This window comes from Brachyistius frenatus, unplaced genomic scaffold (genome assembly GCF_029030835.1).
Source record: "Brachyistius frenatus isolate BFR_SWC_R1_liver_20210118 unplaced genomic scaffold, ASM2903083v1 Contig_7, whole genome shotgun sequence".
Lineage (NCBI taxonomy): Eukaryota > Metazoa > Chordata > Actinopteri > Embiotocidae > Brachyistius > Brachyistius frenatus.
In genome coordinates, this window is record NW_027210606.1 from 8,360,216 (window position 1) to 8,376,155 (window position 15,940).

The following is a 15,940-nucleotide window of genomic DNA, read 5'->3' on the forward strand; positions in this document are numbered from 1 at the left end:
CGGTAAGTCAGTTTTCTTTACTCTGCAACAACATCAACATCATTTTCAGAGGATTTCAGCAACGCCCGAATTTTATTTTATTTTTGCTTCACGAGCTTTAGCAGTACACAAGAAGAAATATCTTCTTAAAAGTTAATGAATGTACTTTAATTGATCCACTTGACTTGGTGCATTAAATCCACCGTGATCTAAAATAAAATGAAGAAACAGGCCCGAACCAGGGATTCTAAATTACTGAGGTCATTTGTCCTGATAAGATGGATTTTTGTCTGCTTTGGTAAGAAAAAGGACCAGACAGACTTGAGACTTGAAACCCACTGTCTGGATTTAATACAAATGATTATGGCATATTGACGTATATGACAACTGTGCTCATTTCCTTTCAACAAAAAACTAAATACAATGTTATAGTCGGTCATACTGGCCTTAATTTCTTTAAATGTACAACTATATTCCGCTGTAATTAATTCTGTTTTCATTTATGAAGGAAATCTACAACCTTAAACCATCGAGTTCCTCACAGAAAATAGAAACATCTTCTGTTTTTTAACCATAAAATGAACCTAGAAGAACTGTTTAAAATGTTTGTAGCTGAGTTTGTCCATGTTTTTCTTCATATCTGTTTTTAGAACATACAAAAAATTGAAGCCAATGTAGTAACTCCTTTGGCGATGTAACATTCAAGAAGTGAGACGATCTTTTTACTGACTTAAACATATTTGCATGTGGTTATTATTTATATAAGCCTATCTGGATTCATTTTCAAAGCATTGCTTAAGCAATTAATATTTATATATATATTTTTTTTATTTATTTATTTTTATATACACATTGTTCCAAAATGGTTTGAGAATTTTCAAGGGAAATGTTGTACATTTTACTTTACAAAATGTATTAGATTGCTCTACTTACTTGTTACTTTTAACTTTCAAAAAAGCCGTCTCTAACAGGGGCCCCTTGTTACGTTTCAAATTAATTCTTAGTAGTTTTACCAAAAAGAAAAACTGTTTGAGGCCCACAGAAGTCATATTACCTTATAATGTATTATAACAAATACAAAGATCAGAGAAAAGTGAAAAACTGAGCACAAATATATGTGGTAAAACTTCTTTTTCTTTTTTTCTTTGTCCGTCTTCCATTAATTATCTCACTGCAACACCTCAATCAGCTTTAGCGATAAAAGGCTCCTTAAGCTTGAATTCATCAGCATTAAGAATGTAATAATAACATAGGTAATAAAATATCAGCCACGGGGGCCATTTTTCTGCATGTCGAGTCCGTTTCCGACTATAGGCATATTTATCTCACAATACTTTTGCACTTTCTCTTAGGGAAAGTTTGTAAACAGGACTTTAACTTATCTGAGTACTTCCTCTACCACTGCCGCATTTAAACACGCATGTGATATTTGCTGTGAAAAATTACATCTCTGCTCTTTGGATTGATATATTATTTCATAAAAGTGTTTTATTATTTAATTACTTCGTGGATGTGAATTTTGTTGCTGGCTAAAAAAACCTGTAAAAAATGTACACATTCTCATGTCTGTATTGTTTTGCATCATATTAGTATGTAGTTAATGAGATCACTTTCCTTTTATTATGACAGGGTGCTCGCTGCAGAGGATGATGGAGAGAGCCAGTCACATTAACATTGCAATGATAGACGATATTGGTACCAACGGGATGGCCAGGTCAAAGGTTGGCGCAGCCATGGACCAAAGCAATCAGCCGTGTGGCTCCACTGTGAGCTTCCACAACCTCCAGTACAAAGTGCACCTGAAGAGCGGCTGCTTCTGCAAAAGGAAAATCAGTCCCAGGGAAATACTTGTGGACTTTAAGTCAGTTGTAAAATATGTCCACCCTCTTTATCTGTTTCTCTGCTTTCTTTCCATTTAATTGTCCATTGTGTCTTTCTCTTCATGTACTCGTCTTTGTACCTTTTCTCATCACTCCGATAGTAAAATGTGCACAGAAATAATGCAAATGCTGAAGAAAAGCAGAAGAAAAACATTATTATGATCATTGACATTGATTAATTTACGTGGGCATTCAAAAATATTTGGACTGTGACACATCGGTTGTTCTAGTAATTCTGAAGAAAATCCATCAAACACTTATCATATGTTTTTGTGTTTGGCTACTCAAATTAACCAAACATAAACTCACCCCTGCCTCAGGATAATCTTCTAAATGAACAGAGTAATATATATTATGACTGGCAATTTGTAATTTTTGTAATACGTTTTCAGAGTCCCATAATTTAGAGAGACTTTCTTAAAGTAAAAAAACAAAACACCGGTGCTTCATGTCAGTTCAAAATGGCTCACTGTATCCAGACACAAAGCGGGACAATAGTCATTAGACTTACAATGGTTTCGTTCTGATGGTATTAAATAAATCTGACATTTCCCATGGAAGAATGAATTATTTCACACAAGTTTGAGGGCTGTTTGCAGCCACGGTGTTAATTATATGATATTAAGCATGGGTTCTTGCATATAATCTCTCTGATGCACTGAAGAGCAGTCTGCCAGGGAAACGAATTAAACAGCATCACGTGATCCACCTCCAGACTTTAATTCAGCCTTTTAATTCTGGTTTATATCTCTGACTCTGGTGCTTTGGTGAGAGCTGTTCTCTCTGAAGATTTGCATTGGAATTTTTTTCAATGGCATAATTGGGTTTTTTTCTGCACCTTTGAACAAATGTTCATGATATCAGTAACAGTGAATGTGCTCTTAGAGAAATTATTTAAGTGACTCTAAATTTCAGCACGTCCAAGAACAATGCTATTCATAATCTAGTTGTTAATCATAAAACTGATACAGTGACGTGAGAATGTAAGAATGGACACCTTGCTAATAATTATTAATTAAAGCAAAGTATTTCTATATCCCCAAATTTGCCTTTCATTTCTTTTTATACATTTTGTAATTGATTGGACACACACATATGTGTCTATTATTGTCTTGTAGTGGGATTATGAGACCTGGCCTGAATGCTATTCTTGGACCCACTGGCAGTGGAAAATCTTCGTAAGTACCACACCAATCTCCAAGGAATCATATTCATAATATTTATCTGTGTTTGTTGCAGGTATGTTTAGATATTTTTTGTTTTCAAAGATTCTTGGATATTCTGGCTGCAAGGAAGGATCCCTCAGGTCTCTCAGGGGAGGTTCTTATTGATGGAGCGCCACAGCCTCCAAACTTCAAGTGCCTCTCTGGCTACGTGGTCCAGGTGAATTTGAATTATTTTAAATGACATAAAATCCATATTAATTGTGTGTGTGTGTGTGTGTGTGTGTGTGTGTGTGTGTGTGTGTGTGTGTGTGTGTGTGTGTGTGTGTGTGTGTGTGTGTGTGTGTGTGTGTGTGTGTGTGTGTGTGTGTGTGTGTGTGTGTGTGTGCGCGCGCGCGCGCACGCTGTGGGGGTTCTGGGCTCTCAGGTGCAGTGGAAGCAAGATGTAGGCACAATAATGGCATCACCTTTTCAGTTGATGTGGTGAACTTGTTGGCAACATCTGCTTTCCTTTTGTTTGTGTGCACCTGATAAATGGAAATCTAAAGTCCGTGCTCTTGTTTGGTCTCCACCACCAGAAAAATATTGGTCTCTATAGCAGCATTATGTTCACTGGCTAGCGACTAAGTTTGTATGTGTGTAATGTTTGGTGATTGACAGGTTGCTTACTGTAGGTTTCTTTGAGCTTCTTCATTGAAAAAAAAGCTGAAAGCTGAAACACTAAGATGAGAGCAAACTAAAGCTGTGAAACCAAAACAAAGAGCTGAAAGTTCAGGAAAAGCGTCCCCTTTTGCATTACACAAAGTCCTTTGTAAATATAAAAGTATTAAAAACAGCAGCTTTCGCGGCAGTCTGCCAGTTATTGGAAACACTATGGGGTCACTGGTTCTTTGCATCGCAGGTCTGTGGAAATGCATGTTTCAGGCAAACAAAGCAGTGAATGGCAAAATACATCTACAAATGAAATGATTGACAATGATGACTGATGTCTCAATTTCTAACACCCCAGGAAGATGTGGTCATGGACACCCTGACTGTGAGGGAGAATCTGCGCTTTTCTGCAGCACTGCGGCTGCCCAGCTCTGTGCCACAGAGTGAGAAGGAGGCGAGAGTCAATCACCTCATGAAAGAATTGGGTCTCACCAAAGTGGCTGATTCCAGGGTAGATAATCACACATCCCCCGCTGGCCCTTTTAACTACTGGTCTGCCCCAAGCATCAAGACAGCAGGTGAGAGTCAGGATAGACTCAATGATCCATGTTGTGTGGATTTCTTTCCTCCAGGTGGGCACCCAGATGACCAGGGGAATCTCGGGAGGAGAGAGGAAGAGAACAAACATTGGTATGGAGCTGATTATTGATCCTGCAGTTCTCTTTCTGGATGAACCGACCACGGGGCTGGATGCTGGCACTGCCAACTCTGTTCTGCTGCTGCTCAAACGGTAATGAAAAACGGAGTTTTTGTTGTTTGTCAGATTTCATCATTGATTGTGTTCTGAGATCGATATGAAGGTTTCAGGTTCAGGGTTTGATGCATTTTTTTTTCTTCATTAAATTAAATGTTGACATTTTTCATGTCGTAAATGTTGCTATTTTGACATTCTGTTTGATATTGTGTCTTTCTATTATGTTTCCAGCTTTTATACTTAAATTTCTGTTTCATAATTGCTGTAATTGAAAGCTGTTTATCTTTAAGACATGTTAGAAGTATGCCCCCTAAAAATTCAATAAAAACAAAAAAAAACAGCCTTTAGAGGTCGATTCTTGTGGAACCCCTAGATAGTATTAGTAGTCTAAACTAGTAATGGAAACACAGAGTCCTATCCTTTTTGAATGAACTGATCATAATTACATGCTTTACAAGTTTATAACTATTCTTATGACACACTCCATTTTCCACAGCACAGAGCTCGACTTTCAGAAACCTGACTTTTAGGTAGTCAGGTGTGAGCGGGAGAGAATTTATACATCCTCATCTGTACTGCGCACGCAAAACTAACAAAGCCTTTTTTTTTTTTAGTATTTTCTTTGTTGTTGAGGGGTGTAGATGTGTTTGAGTAACACCAAGAACCTGTCCATTCATTTTCTTTCTTACTTTTGAAATTTGAAATTGAAAATAATGCTTGGTTTTTATTTAGATTTTACTTTTTATATTTAATTATGTCTGTTTTCAGAATGGCCAGTCATGGAAGAACCATAATCATGTCCATCCACCAACCTCGCTACTCCATCTACAGACTGTTTGACTCTCTGACCCTGTTAGTTAGTGGTAAAATGGTGTACCATGGACCAGCGCCAAATGCTATGGACTACTTTGCCAACATTGGTGACTATATGCTTTCAAAACGGATTATTACCACAAGATATATCTTTACAGTCTTCTTTTCATTTTTTATTTTTCATTGATATTAAACATTGTGTCATTGTCATGTTTCTTCCAGGCTATTCCTGTGAGCCCCACAACAACCCAGCTGACTTCTTTCTGGATGTTATTAATGGAAACTTCTCTGCCACAACCATGACCAAAGTCCACAGCTCCGAAGGTAACACCATGTATAAACCTTCCACAAGTATTGCTATCGGGATCCTATAATGTCTTTTGCCTTTATAATAGGATGTGCCCATTAACTCATTAAATAATTTGTACAGATATTTGAATTACTTTACAAATTGTACTCAGTGACACTCTGAGATCCAGAAGTGTAAACAGATAATAATAGTCTTTGGGATATTATTGTAACCAGGTTAGTACTCAAAGGATTAGTCGAGTGTGCAAATTTTGTCAATCAAAAAATCATTTAAGGACTCATTCATCTAAACTTTTTGACAAAATAAAAACATCATTATGATGTTGGTCCTCAGGAGGTGGTTAAGACCTCTGTATTTAATAATTGGACCTTAATAAAAAAAATTCTGACTAAGATCAAGGATTAATTTTTCACTCTTAAATTTTCTTTATTTACTAATAAAGAAAACATCATCCCAGCCTCTTAATAGTATTGAACACAGATTTTAATATTAAGTCCAAGAAATTTTATTTGCATGGTCCCTGTCGACAAGTTTTACATTAGACATTAAAAAGCATTAGGGTGAGATACAAAATATACACTATGCAATTTAGAAGTATACACCAGTTCGATTTTAAAGGAGAAACATAGAAGATAAAATAACCTTAAACAGAAAAATAAGTCACATTTGAAAGATGACTATGAGAAGGACGTCAGACTCCTCTGCATTGGAGTTTAATTCAATTGGGAGCCTTTGAAACCAGGTAAAGCAAAATAATCCAATTTGAGGGTTTGCTGCACCACAAAATATTTTTATATTTATTTATTTTCTGCAAGTTGAAGACTATTATATTTATATTTATAGGGGAAATTCTCCTTCATTTTAAGATGGATGTTCACACCATGCATTCTTTAGTATTTCCAACATTGAAGTCTTTTATTTACCTCTTGTACATGGATAGAATTGGACTTTGAAGAGCTCAGTAACTCCAGGCAGAGCATCGAGGAACACCTGGTAGAGGAGTACAGGAACTGCAGCTACTCCAGCGACACACGAGCCGAACTGGAGCGCATCGTCCAGGATAAGGAGTGTATATCATGGCCAAAGTCCCGCACCATCACCTACAACAGCTCCTTCTTTCACCAACTGCGATGGGTCCTTCAGAGAACCTTTCAGAACCTCATGTTGAACCCACAAACATCTGTGGCCCAGGTAAACCAGTATATCTCCACTTAAAACAACTGTTTGACCTTCTACCATTAGCAAATGATTAGCATAGCTTAACATAAAGACTGTAAACAAGGGAAAACAATTAGTTTTAAGATTAAAAATTTTAAAAAACTGAGACCAGCACCACTGAAGCTCACTAATTAATACATGATATCACATTTGTTTAACTGTAGTGTAAAAATGACATAATGTACTAGGCTATTTCTTGGATAAGCACAGTAATTTCATGGTGTCTCTGTTGGTTACCTGGAAGCACTGCATGCAATAAAAAAAAACAGTGAGTGAGAGTGATATTATTTATAGAATGTGTAAGTATATGTCCCAAACTGTAATGGAAATCAGAACAACTAAACATGTCCAAAAGACAGACAAGGGAAAAAATGAAGGTAGGCGAGCAAACAGAACAAAAACCTAACAATTTTGGCAGTAAAACCCAATTTCAACAAGAAGGCAAATAAGCATATTCCCTTGAAGGTGAAATACTTATTCCTTTAAGCCACTCATTTATTTGGCTAATCAATTTTATCATTAAAGTCTAAATTCTCTATTCTGATATCAGGGTTTTTCTCTGTTTTACAGTGGCCGAAGCAGATACATCTTTAAACATCTCTATTATATTAATTAAATATTTTATCAAGAGTTGTTTGTCTTCTCCGTTTAAAACAAATCTTCAGGACATTGAGTCTGAAGACAAACAAGTGTGAGTTGAGTTGAACCTCCTTATTTTGTGACTTGAGTACGATTCAAGTCTGTAGCTCTGACAGAATCAAATTTAATTGACTTCTCAGTTTTCAGTTTTTTATGTCCCAGGTTTAAACATACAGTTGTAGCACTATTGCCGCTAAATGCAAAAAACATAAAAATAATCTGTCAATGCTGTTGTCATGAACAGGATACACAGACAGCACTTTGGAGGGGTCCACTTAATGCTCTCATTAGTCACCCCATGGTGGCGATAGGCTGTCAGTAGTCTCCTCACTTTAAGAATTATTAACAGGTAATTGGCCCCAAATAAGTCAATATAATCCTACAAGCTGAGCTCTAGGTGGCGTGGGCACTGTAATCGGCTTTGGTGACTGTTGTGACCCCACTCTCCTCTTTGGGCCAGGACCTGAACTGATATCATATCTGGCCAAAGCCCCTTGGCCCTGGTCTGGGAGTCATCACATGATAGCATCATGACCTATCTCTCCACACCCCCGCTTCCACATGAGGGCCTGTGGGGAATGAGTTGAAAAAGGCTCAACCTTATTGGCTTATCCCTCACCCTGGGAACCGCTTAGCCCTGTCATAATCTGTGAATTGTTAGGCTTAAAACTTGTGTCGCTTTCACTTTTCTGTCATCTTCCCCCACCAGCAGTTCTGGAGGAAGAGCAGGGCATACACTTGACCTCTGAACCCGAGAAACATAGCTGTTTCTGCTATGATGACAATTAAAGCACTGACTGCTCATTTTATTTGTTCAAACTCACCGCGGCAATTTCAGTTTTCTTCTAAACATTCACAGGATTAAAATGTGTTTCTTCATAAAGACAAAAAGATTAGTTTGTATTAAACATAAGCTAAGCAGCTTTCCAGCACTGCATGAAACAGTTGAATTGAATATATTGTAGCAGGAGTTGCTGGAAAGGTCATTAATCATCTTTTGTTTTTTTCCTTTGCAGCTGGGAGTCAACATTTTCCTCGCTCTCATCGTAGGAGCTATTTTCTTTGGGGTCAAAGACGATCAGAGTGGAATCCAGAACAGGTGAGAGAACACTTTTTTACACTTCTTTACGATTACAATTCGGCAGCTGGCTGAAGTCACATCCTAATGTTTTACACCTCACTTTTACAATTATAAACAACAAAACTGCATTCGTGAGTAAAAGCCCTTTTAGACACAATACGATTTGTGCTGAGCTCACTGTTGGGTTCAGCGCACATCTGAAGAGGTCGAGGAGGACACAACAAAATAGGTGGTTTTCAAAACTCTTAGACTGATAAAGCTATTGACAGGGAACATTGAGTGAACCATAAGAAACCCAGGCTTTGTTTACCACAAAGGATACTCTACACATATTGTCTACCTACAAGCTTACTGACTGCTAAAATACACCGGATGTGCTTACTTGATTTCTATTGGCCATGCAGGTATTCGGTGAGTGGTGTGCTGTGAAATGTTGTCATGATGCCATTGGAAATAATGGGCTCCAGAGCACAGTGGTGCTTGGGCCTTAAATAATGTGACATTTCTGCTGTCATCCCCAAACATACTGTCTGTCTTTCAGCTATCGAAAACAGGTTTCATTGGTGTGATTGTGGTTGATGAAAGATGCATTAAAGAAACTCAAATTCTTACTATATTAATCACAAAGACTTATTTTTTTGGTAAAGACTGTCACTGTTTGAAAACATTTATTTAAAACAGTTTAGGTTATTCTAGTGGCAGCACCATAGAGGCGCCCGGCTGACTGAGCTGTAAAAAACACAAGTTTTATACCATATACTGTATGCAAATTTCAATATACGTAAAACCTGGGAAAATACCTGAAATAAAAACTGTTTATTTAAAAAAAAACATGATATGATGATACAGTAATCCACTGAAATTTGAATGTGGTGGGGACTGTCATTAAATCTATCTAATAGCTTATTTATGTACTTTTTTATGGTTGTGATTTGTTTCTATTGGTGTAAATATTTAAAAGGTTTTGCATTGTTTCTGTCTAGAATAAAATATGTGTTATAGAACACAAGTAAGGTGTCATTCTTTTGGAGGATTTTCCTTTTGTCTGGCAACCCAAGGGTTCTTGTTAATGACCAAAACCTAATCCATGAATCATCAGCGAGTTATTTATTAGCCATTCATTAATACATTTATTACAGCATCTTAAGAGAAAGTGGTACCAAAAAAGAATTACAATCTTTAGGAAACATAGTCTAAAGTCAATGTTATAATGTCTTCCATTATAAAATGAAGTTAGATTTAATATGGAGGTTATTCTATTTCTGTTAGAATTTTATGTGGCTATATATTGCATAAGGACAACGTGTCACCTAATACTTTTTATGCTTAAGTCAATAACTGCTTCAGATTAAAAACAAAGCGTGAAAAGTAAGTACAGTAATTCCTGTGTGGCTAATCCTTTTACCATATATTATTGGGCACAACCTGGTACTCACAAGTACAGTGAGGCACATCAAAAAACTTTGTGTTCTCTCTCTTTCATTCTGTGCATGGTTCAGTGGAATACAAGGACTTAATGTCATTATATTCATAGTGAGTGCATAGGCAGCATGGCAGACACCAGTATATGCAGCTTAAATGTCTCAAGTTATTCACCCCTCCCTCCTTTTTACTTGGTGCAGGGTCAGATATTGGAGCCACAGTTGAGTCGGTCACCTTTTAACATGGATGTAAACATGGATGTTAAAATGCAACAATCAGTACACAGTGTACAGATACATGCAATGAATCAAAAATAATAAAGTCAGCAAAAAAACCCAACACAAAACAACATTTCTGAAAGACTTTGAAACAAAAGCATTGTAGGTTTAAATCCACCGCCGGGTTGTGGCCTTTCTCTGTGGAATTTCCTTCGCATGCTTGTAGGTTAGAAGGGTTTACTCTTTCAGTGTCAGCTATGAGGGTATCATTTTTTATGTTATGTGAAAAATAGCTTTGAAATTGTACCTTGTGCACACATGCAGGAATCTGCAAAGCAGATTTATGACTGCACTGAGGTTTATGTAAAAGAAGATTTAAATGTGTACACAAATTGGTAAATGCTATTAAGATTTGTGCTTTTGTAAAGAAAATGTGAAAATATGGTGTGCATTCATAAAACTGAATGTAAATAACCTTTTATTCTCAGTTTAAAAAAAATGAAGAAGCTTTAGGACCTGGAAAATTTAATAGGTCTCCATTTCAGCCCCGCAGATTCCTCTCAGTTTTTTGGCATGTGACTTTTGCTGCACTCCCGCCATGCCTGAGATTTTCAAAAGTGTGTGCTGATCAGGGTTTTCTTTGCTCTTTGCCAGGTTCACAGGCTCGTACTACCAGGCTCGTACCCGTCACCTTGTAATATGATTTAGTAGCTACATTTACACTCACTTGCCACGAAACGTTGGAAACACCTTGTCATTTAAATGACGACACTGATGATTGGTTGGTTGCAGTTTTGCTTTAGAAAGTCAGATGATTCTTATGTAGTCCCGAGTGCTTGCTGTAGGCTCATGTTTATGTTTTGTCAGTGGTCCGAAGTTGTAAGTGTGAAGCAGCATGAGCCTATAGGAAGCGGTTCAGGGCAAAGAAAACCCAGTTTGCCTCACAGATTTGCAGATCTCGGGTATGTCAGGAGTGTAGCAGAAGTCACATGCAAATGACGGCCAACTGATTGGTCATCCCTGAGAAGGAAGTGAACAATTGTGTTTTTTTCATCTCTTGAAGCTATATACTCAGAGTTGTCACTCATCATGATTTTTTATATATATATATATATTCCTCTTTTTTAGTGAATCTGACATTTGCAGATATTTTTGCACACATACAAATCTTTTTTGCATTTGCAGATTTGTGTACACGTTCACATATCAGACTACACACTTACAGATTGAGATAGAGTTTCTCAACTCTCCTCACATACTCTTTGTACATAATATTGCCACAATAATGGCCCCATAGTTTTCTCTGCTTTAGACCGATTACCATCCTCTTTGACCCTGAACAGATAACTGAGTATAGAAATTGGATGAAGTTTTACCAGGATACTGGTGCACATGTTCTAATATATTGCCATGTACTCTTCTGTGTCTCTATGGGCACTTGGCATAAGCACTTGTAACTCCCTTTACTACACATATGGCTTCTGAGATAAAGGCTTTGGTTCATTGTTTCCTACAGGATGGGTGCCCTCTTCTTCATCACTACCAACCAGTGTTTCAGCACTGTTTCTGCAGCTGAGCTCTTCATCATTGAGAGGAAACTGTTTGTGTATGTAATGTCGCAGAAGTGACTAAGAGGACTCTGACACAACTATCACATGTTTGTGTATTAACATGACTTTGAAATGAGCAGGTCGAGTCACGTGTTGTGTGTTTCTCTTGTTTAAGGCATGAGTACATCAGCGGCTACTACAGAGTGTCTGTCTACTTCCTCTCTAAGATCTTGTCTGACATCACTCTGCGCACCGTCACCTCTGTCATCTTCAGCTGTATTGTATATTTTCTGATCGGTAAGAATCAGAGCTCGTTGTCTTGTGGAGTATATAAGGTTTTAACATTTGACTAATTATTTGAAATAGTGAATTTGAATGTGATAATCAGCTCAGTTTTTAGTCTCTAATTAGTGTGCGTTTCGCTCTCAGGGCTCAAGTCCACCGTAGCAGCCTTTTCAGTCTTCACACTAACAGTGACCCTGGTGGCCTACACAGCCACAGCCATGACCATGGCCATCTCCGCTGACCAGAGCGTCGTGGCTCTCGCCAACATCTTCATGACCATCACCTTTGTCTTCATGATGGTGAGAGAAGCAGCAATACAGAAAAGCATGAAGGGGCACACAGAAACGTTTGAAGGGAGAAGTACAGTTAATGATATCCAGTTTTTCCTCTTCAGAAGCTTTTGGTTGGTAAAATCTTCATCACCATCAGAGATATTCTCTATCAGTCTGTTGAAGCTCTCCACTGAAGACAATGTTATTCCATCAAACACATATTCTGTGTGATTTTTGAATAAATTCCTAATCAATAATACTTTCCCTCAAAACTGAGCTTGACCCATTTTGAGGTTTCTTTAAATTTTGGCTCTCCATCAGAATTTAAACTAAAACTCTGTGGATTTTAATAACTTTTAAATCAAAGCACCCCATACAACATTACTGAACATACAGGCAGGTGCTGTTCAAACCATCATTGAACAAAAATAAACATGGCAGGAAAACACGGATAAGACACTCACGGTTTGGTCGCTTACTGAAAACCTACAGATCTGTGCTGTGGGCCAAATGAGTATTTAGCTACAACACATTCAAATGACAAGATCACCAGCTCCATTTAGATGTGCACGAGTCCTGTGAGTGCAGCTGTCTGCTGTGAAACTAGACTCAGTTTGTGTTGTGTGTCTAGATCTTCTCAGGTCTCCTGGTGAACCTGCCCAGCATCATGGACTGGCTGGCTTGGCTGAAGTACTTCAGTATTCCTCGTTACGGTCTCGCAGTAAGTTCAAATTGGAATTGTGTTGTGACAGGAAGAATTTCAGAAACATTAAGAACTCTACGGAAAGCCGTCGGTATACTGAAGTGATGCTCCTACAATGATTCAATTATTGCATTTCTATATTACATCTCAACAGATGTACTCAGCCTTTGACGATGTGTAATATATTGTGACTGTGAACGCATCATCAAACACAATATTCAGAACAGACAAGTTTTTGAACCATATATCACCTGACATCTAAACTAATACTGATATGAATCATTTCTAACATAAACACATAACAAGCAGAAACACTTTCAATAAGGTTCTCCTACATTAAAGTACAAAAGTTGTTGATGTTGACAAACTAATCCTAACTCGAGGATTTTCTGTGAATTTGCAACTACATTTCACTGTTTTCTTAGATTCAGACCTATCTATGTTTTAAGACATTTTAGAGTTGAAAAATACACGTTTCTGTGTTGCTGCTGAACATTAATACTGTTTATAAATGACCTTACTTATTGTCTTATTAGGGTCGTAACAGTACACTATACTCTGTGGCTTCAGCCTACAGCTTTTTCAGGCTGCAGTGTTTCTTACTGGCATTAATTGTATCACATTGTCGTCAACTGTTGTTTCTGAAGCCAGAGTCGTGGCCAGAGGTGTTATGTCTTCGGGTTCTTTTTCCATCCTGTTCTTGATCAGGAACGCCTTGAGGGAATTTCGTTTAACTTGGCACAAACATTTATTTGGCTTCTAGGAAGCCGAATGAATGAAAAGGGGAGACAGTGACCATATTTCATATTTGATCAGATACCGAACTTGTGACGCTTATCTTGGGTGGTCGACGTAAAACTGTGGTGATTGTATGGATCTTCTTTGCTGTCGGGTTGAAGAAGTGTGTGAAGCATCAACATCTATGTTTGAAGCATCATCTTCTGTCATCGCTACAACTTTGTGTTCTGTCTGAATCACCTTCATTGGTCAAATTCCTTCTTAGTCTTTACTATATTCTCTGAGTGTAGACAGATATGGATATAAACGGTGACATAACTGCTTGTCGGAGGCCAAAAACTATGAGTTTTTGATTTTAGGTTGTATTCGGTAGAACCCGAGTTCTAAAAATTTCTGTTCCAGGAGTTCGAATCCGTAGACATAAAAACACTATTCTGACTGTAATTGTTTAGATCACAGTTCATGCTGAACAAAGTCTCATGTTGTACCAAACGTCCATGGCTGAATGATTCACTGGCTGTTACACCTCTAACTCCCATTTCTAATTATAATTAATCTGATTAGAAAACAGTTAGGCCAATGTATAGACCGACAAAGCTTCTGGTCACATACCTGATGAAGATGTCATGTTTTAATATCGGTGCATTACATAATAATGGTATTGTGTGATCAAAAAAAAAAATCTAAACATTGTAGTGACAGCCTGCTACTGCATGAACCCTAAATACTGCCTGCACCACATTTACTTTGTTCTGCTCTGCATTCACTGCTCTGCTTCCTCTACTGTCTGCGTTCAGGCCTTGAAGATCAATGAGTTTGTGGGTCTGAAGTTCTGCGAAGAGGCTGTTGTCCGAAACACCAACATGTCTGCTGTAATGACTAACTGCACTGTGAACTCAGCCGGCCTGACGTGAGTACAGCTGCACACATGCATCTGTCTTATCTCACTGGTTCACAACACGTCACCTTCCTCCGCTGACCAGTTTGGACATGCCTCATTTCAGATGTACAGGGGAGCAGTTTCTGGACTACCTGGACATAGAGTACACCTCCTGGGGACTGTGGGAGAATCATGTAGCTTTGACTGTAATGATGATTATATTCCTCATCATTGCCTACCTGAAGCTCCGCTACATCAAGAATTTCACTTAATGTGCGATCTGCACTCTTCACTCTTGTCTTTGAGGAAGTAGGCCAAAAGAAGGCTCTCCCAAAAAAAAAAAAAAAAAAGGGCACCGCTCGTGGATAAGTATGACATTTTGGGAAATACGCATATTTTATATTCCGTAAGATCACTCTCATGTCTGTAGTATATAATAGGAGGTTAGCTTAGCTTAACCCAAAGACTGAAAGTTAAAAAAGAGATCCACCGTCTCTAAAGCTCACAATGACAATGGTGTTATTTTAAATTAATGCACAATCACCTGACAACCTGACGTTGACGTCTGCTGTTCAATAAGAAATAGTGGCATGCAGTTACAGGTAGCTCTGTGTAAAACCACTAATTGTTGTCAACACATTTAAGACATTAACTACATTCAAAGTAGTGAGCTTTAAAGCTGTTGATAACTTGGAAAAGAGACTTTAGCTGCTGGCTTTCAGTCTTTCTGCTAAGCTAATCTATTCGCTCCCTATCTCGAGCTCCAGACTATAACATTTTTGGATTTGCAGGCTACACAGCAAACTGTAAACACAACACTGATAAATGTGTTAACAAACAGTATCTAAATGCTGCTTAATGCACCGTTATGCACACTCGCTGATCACTGGGTCTTCCTGCTGCTTGGTGCTTGACAGGTGGACAAAATCAATTTTTTTTGTTTACAACAACTACTGATTAAAGAACATATTAACTAGACCTGCTATAAATGCAGAAGCTAATACTATTAGGCTTTAGTTCTATGCGTGAAAGATTTTGATCCATGTTCATAAAAATGTTGATTCAAGCAGCTTTAATGTGCTGATATGAAAGCATTGATCCACTCATCTGACTTTTGGCAAGAAAACAAGAGGGGTATTTCCCAAAATATAAAACGATTTAATTAATAGTGCCTGTGGTTTACAGTTAAAATACCTATCTATATCTTTGTTAGAGGAAAACCTTGTGTCTCCAAAGTGTTAACTTTTCAGGAACTAGTATGGTTTTTTTTTTACCAGTATTTTTCACGTCACTGAAACCCAAGAGAGTATTCGATTTTCTAAAATGATAACATGATAAGCAGGTTGTAGTTTTATATTTCAAAGCTACCTGTGGTTATTTATAA

The 15,940-nt window shown here is 37.7% G+C and overlaps 1 protein-coding gene across 6 annotated transcripts; it reads left to right on the forward strand.

Moving 5' to 3' along the window:
- Positions 1-1,625: 1,625 nt before the first annotated feature.
- LOC138615667 (broad substrate specificity ATP-binding cassette transporter ABCG2-like) lies at positions 1,626-15,429 on the forward strand. 6 transcript variants are annotated; one of them, XM_069689423.1, is made up of 16 exons: positions 1,626-1,840; positions 2,978-3,037; positions 3,128-3,242; positions 4,032-4,184; positions 4,306-4,463; positions 5,196-5,347; positions 5,463-5,564; positions 6,491-6,741; positions 8,424-8,506; positions 11,645-11,734; positions 11,854-11,975; positions 12,108-12,262; positions 12,867-12,956; positions 14,474-14,513; positions 14,567-14,612; positions 14,681-15,429. In XM_069689423.1, exons 1-16 carry the CDS (start codon positions 1,626-1,628, stop codon positions 14,826-14,828), a joined length of 1,980 nt encoding a protein of 659 aa, XP_069545524.1. In that variant the 3' UTR covers positions 14,829-15,429. The 6 variants fall into 6 exon arrangements, with proteins under 6 accessions (XP_069545524.1, XP_069545520.1, XP_069545521.1 ...); XM_069689419.1 differs by having other exon boundaries at positions 14,474-14,586; XM_069689420.1 differs by lacking the exon at positions 14,567-14,612 and having other exon boundaries at positions 14,474-14,564; positions 14,683-15,429.
- Positions 15,430-15,940: the final 511 nt, after the last annotated feature.

Excerpts from the sequence above, each read along its gene's own strand:
- LOC138615667 (XM_069689419.1), top strand. The coding sequence starts at position 1,626 with ATGATGGAGAGAGCCAGTCACATTAACATTGCAATGATAGACGATATT. Across the intron at positions 3,038-3,127 it reads ACTGGCAGTGGAAAATCTTC|ATTCTTGGATATTCTGGCTG; the intron begins GTAAGTACCACA and ends TTGTTTTCAAAG. Across the intron at positions 6,742-8,423 it reads CACAAACATCTGTGGCCCAG|CTGGGAGTCAACATTTTCCT; the intron begins GTAAACCAGTAT and ends TTTCCTTTGCAG.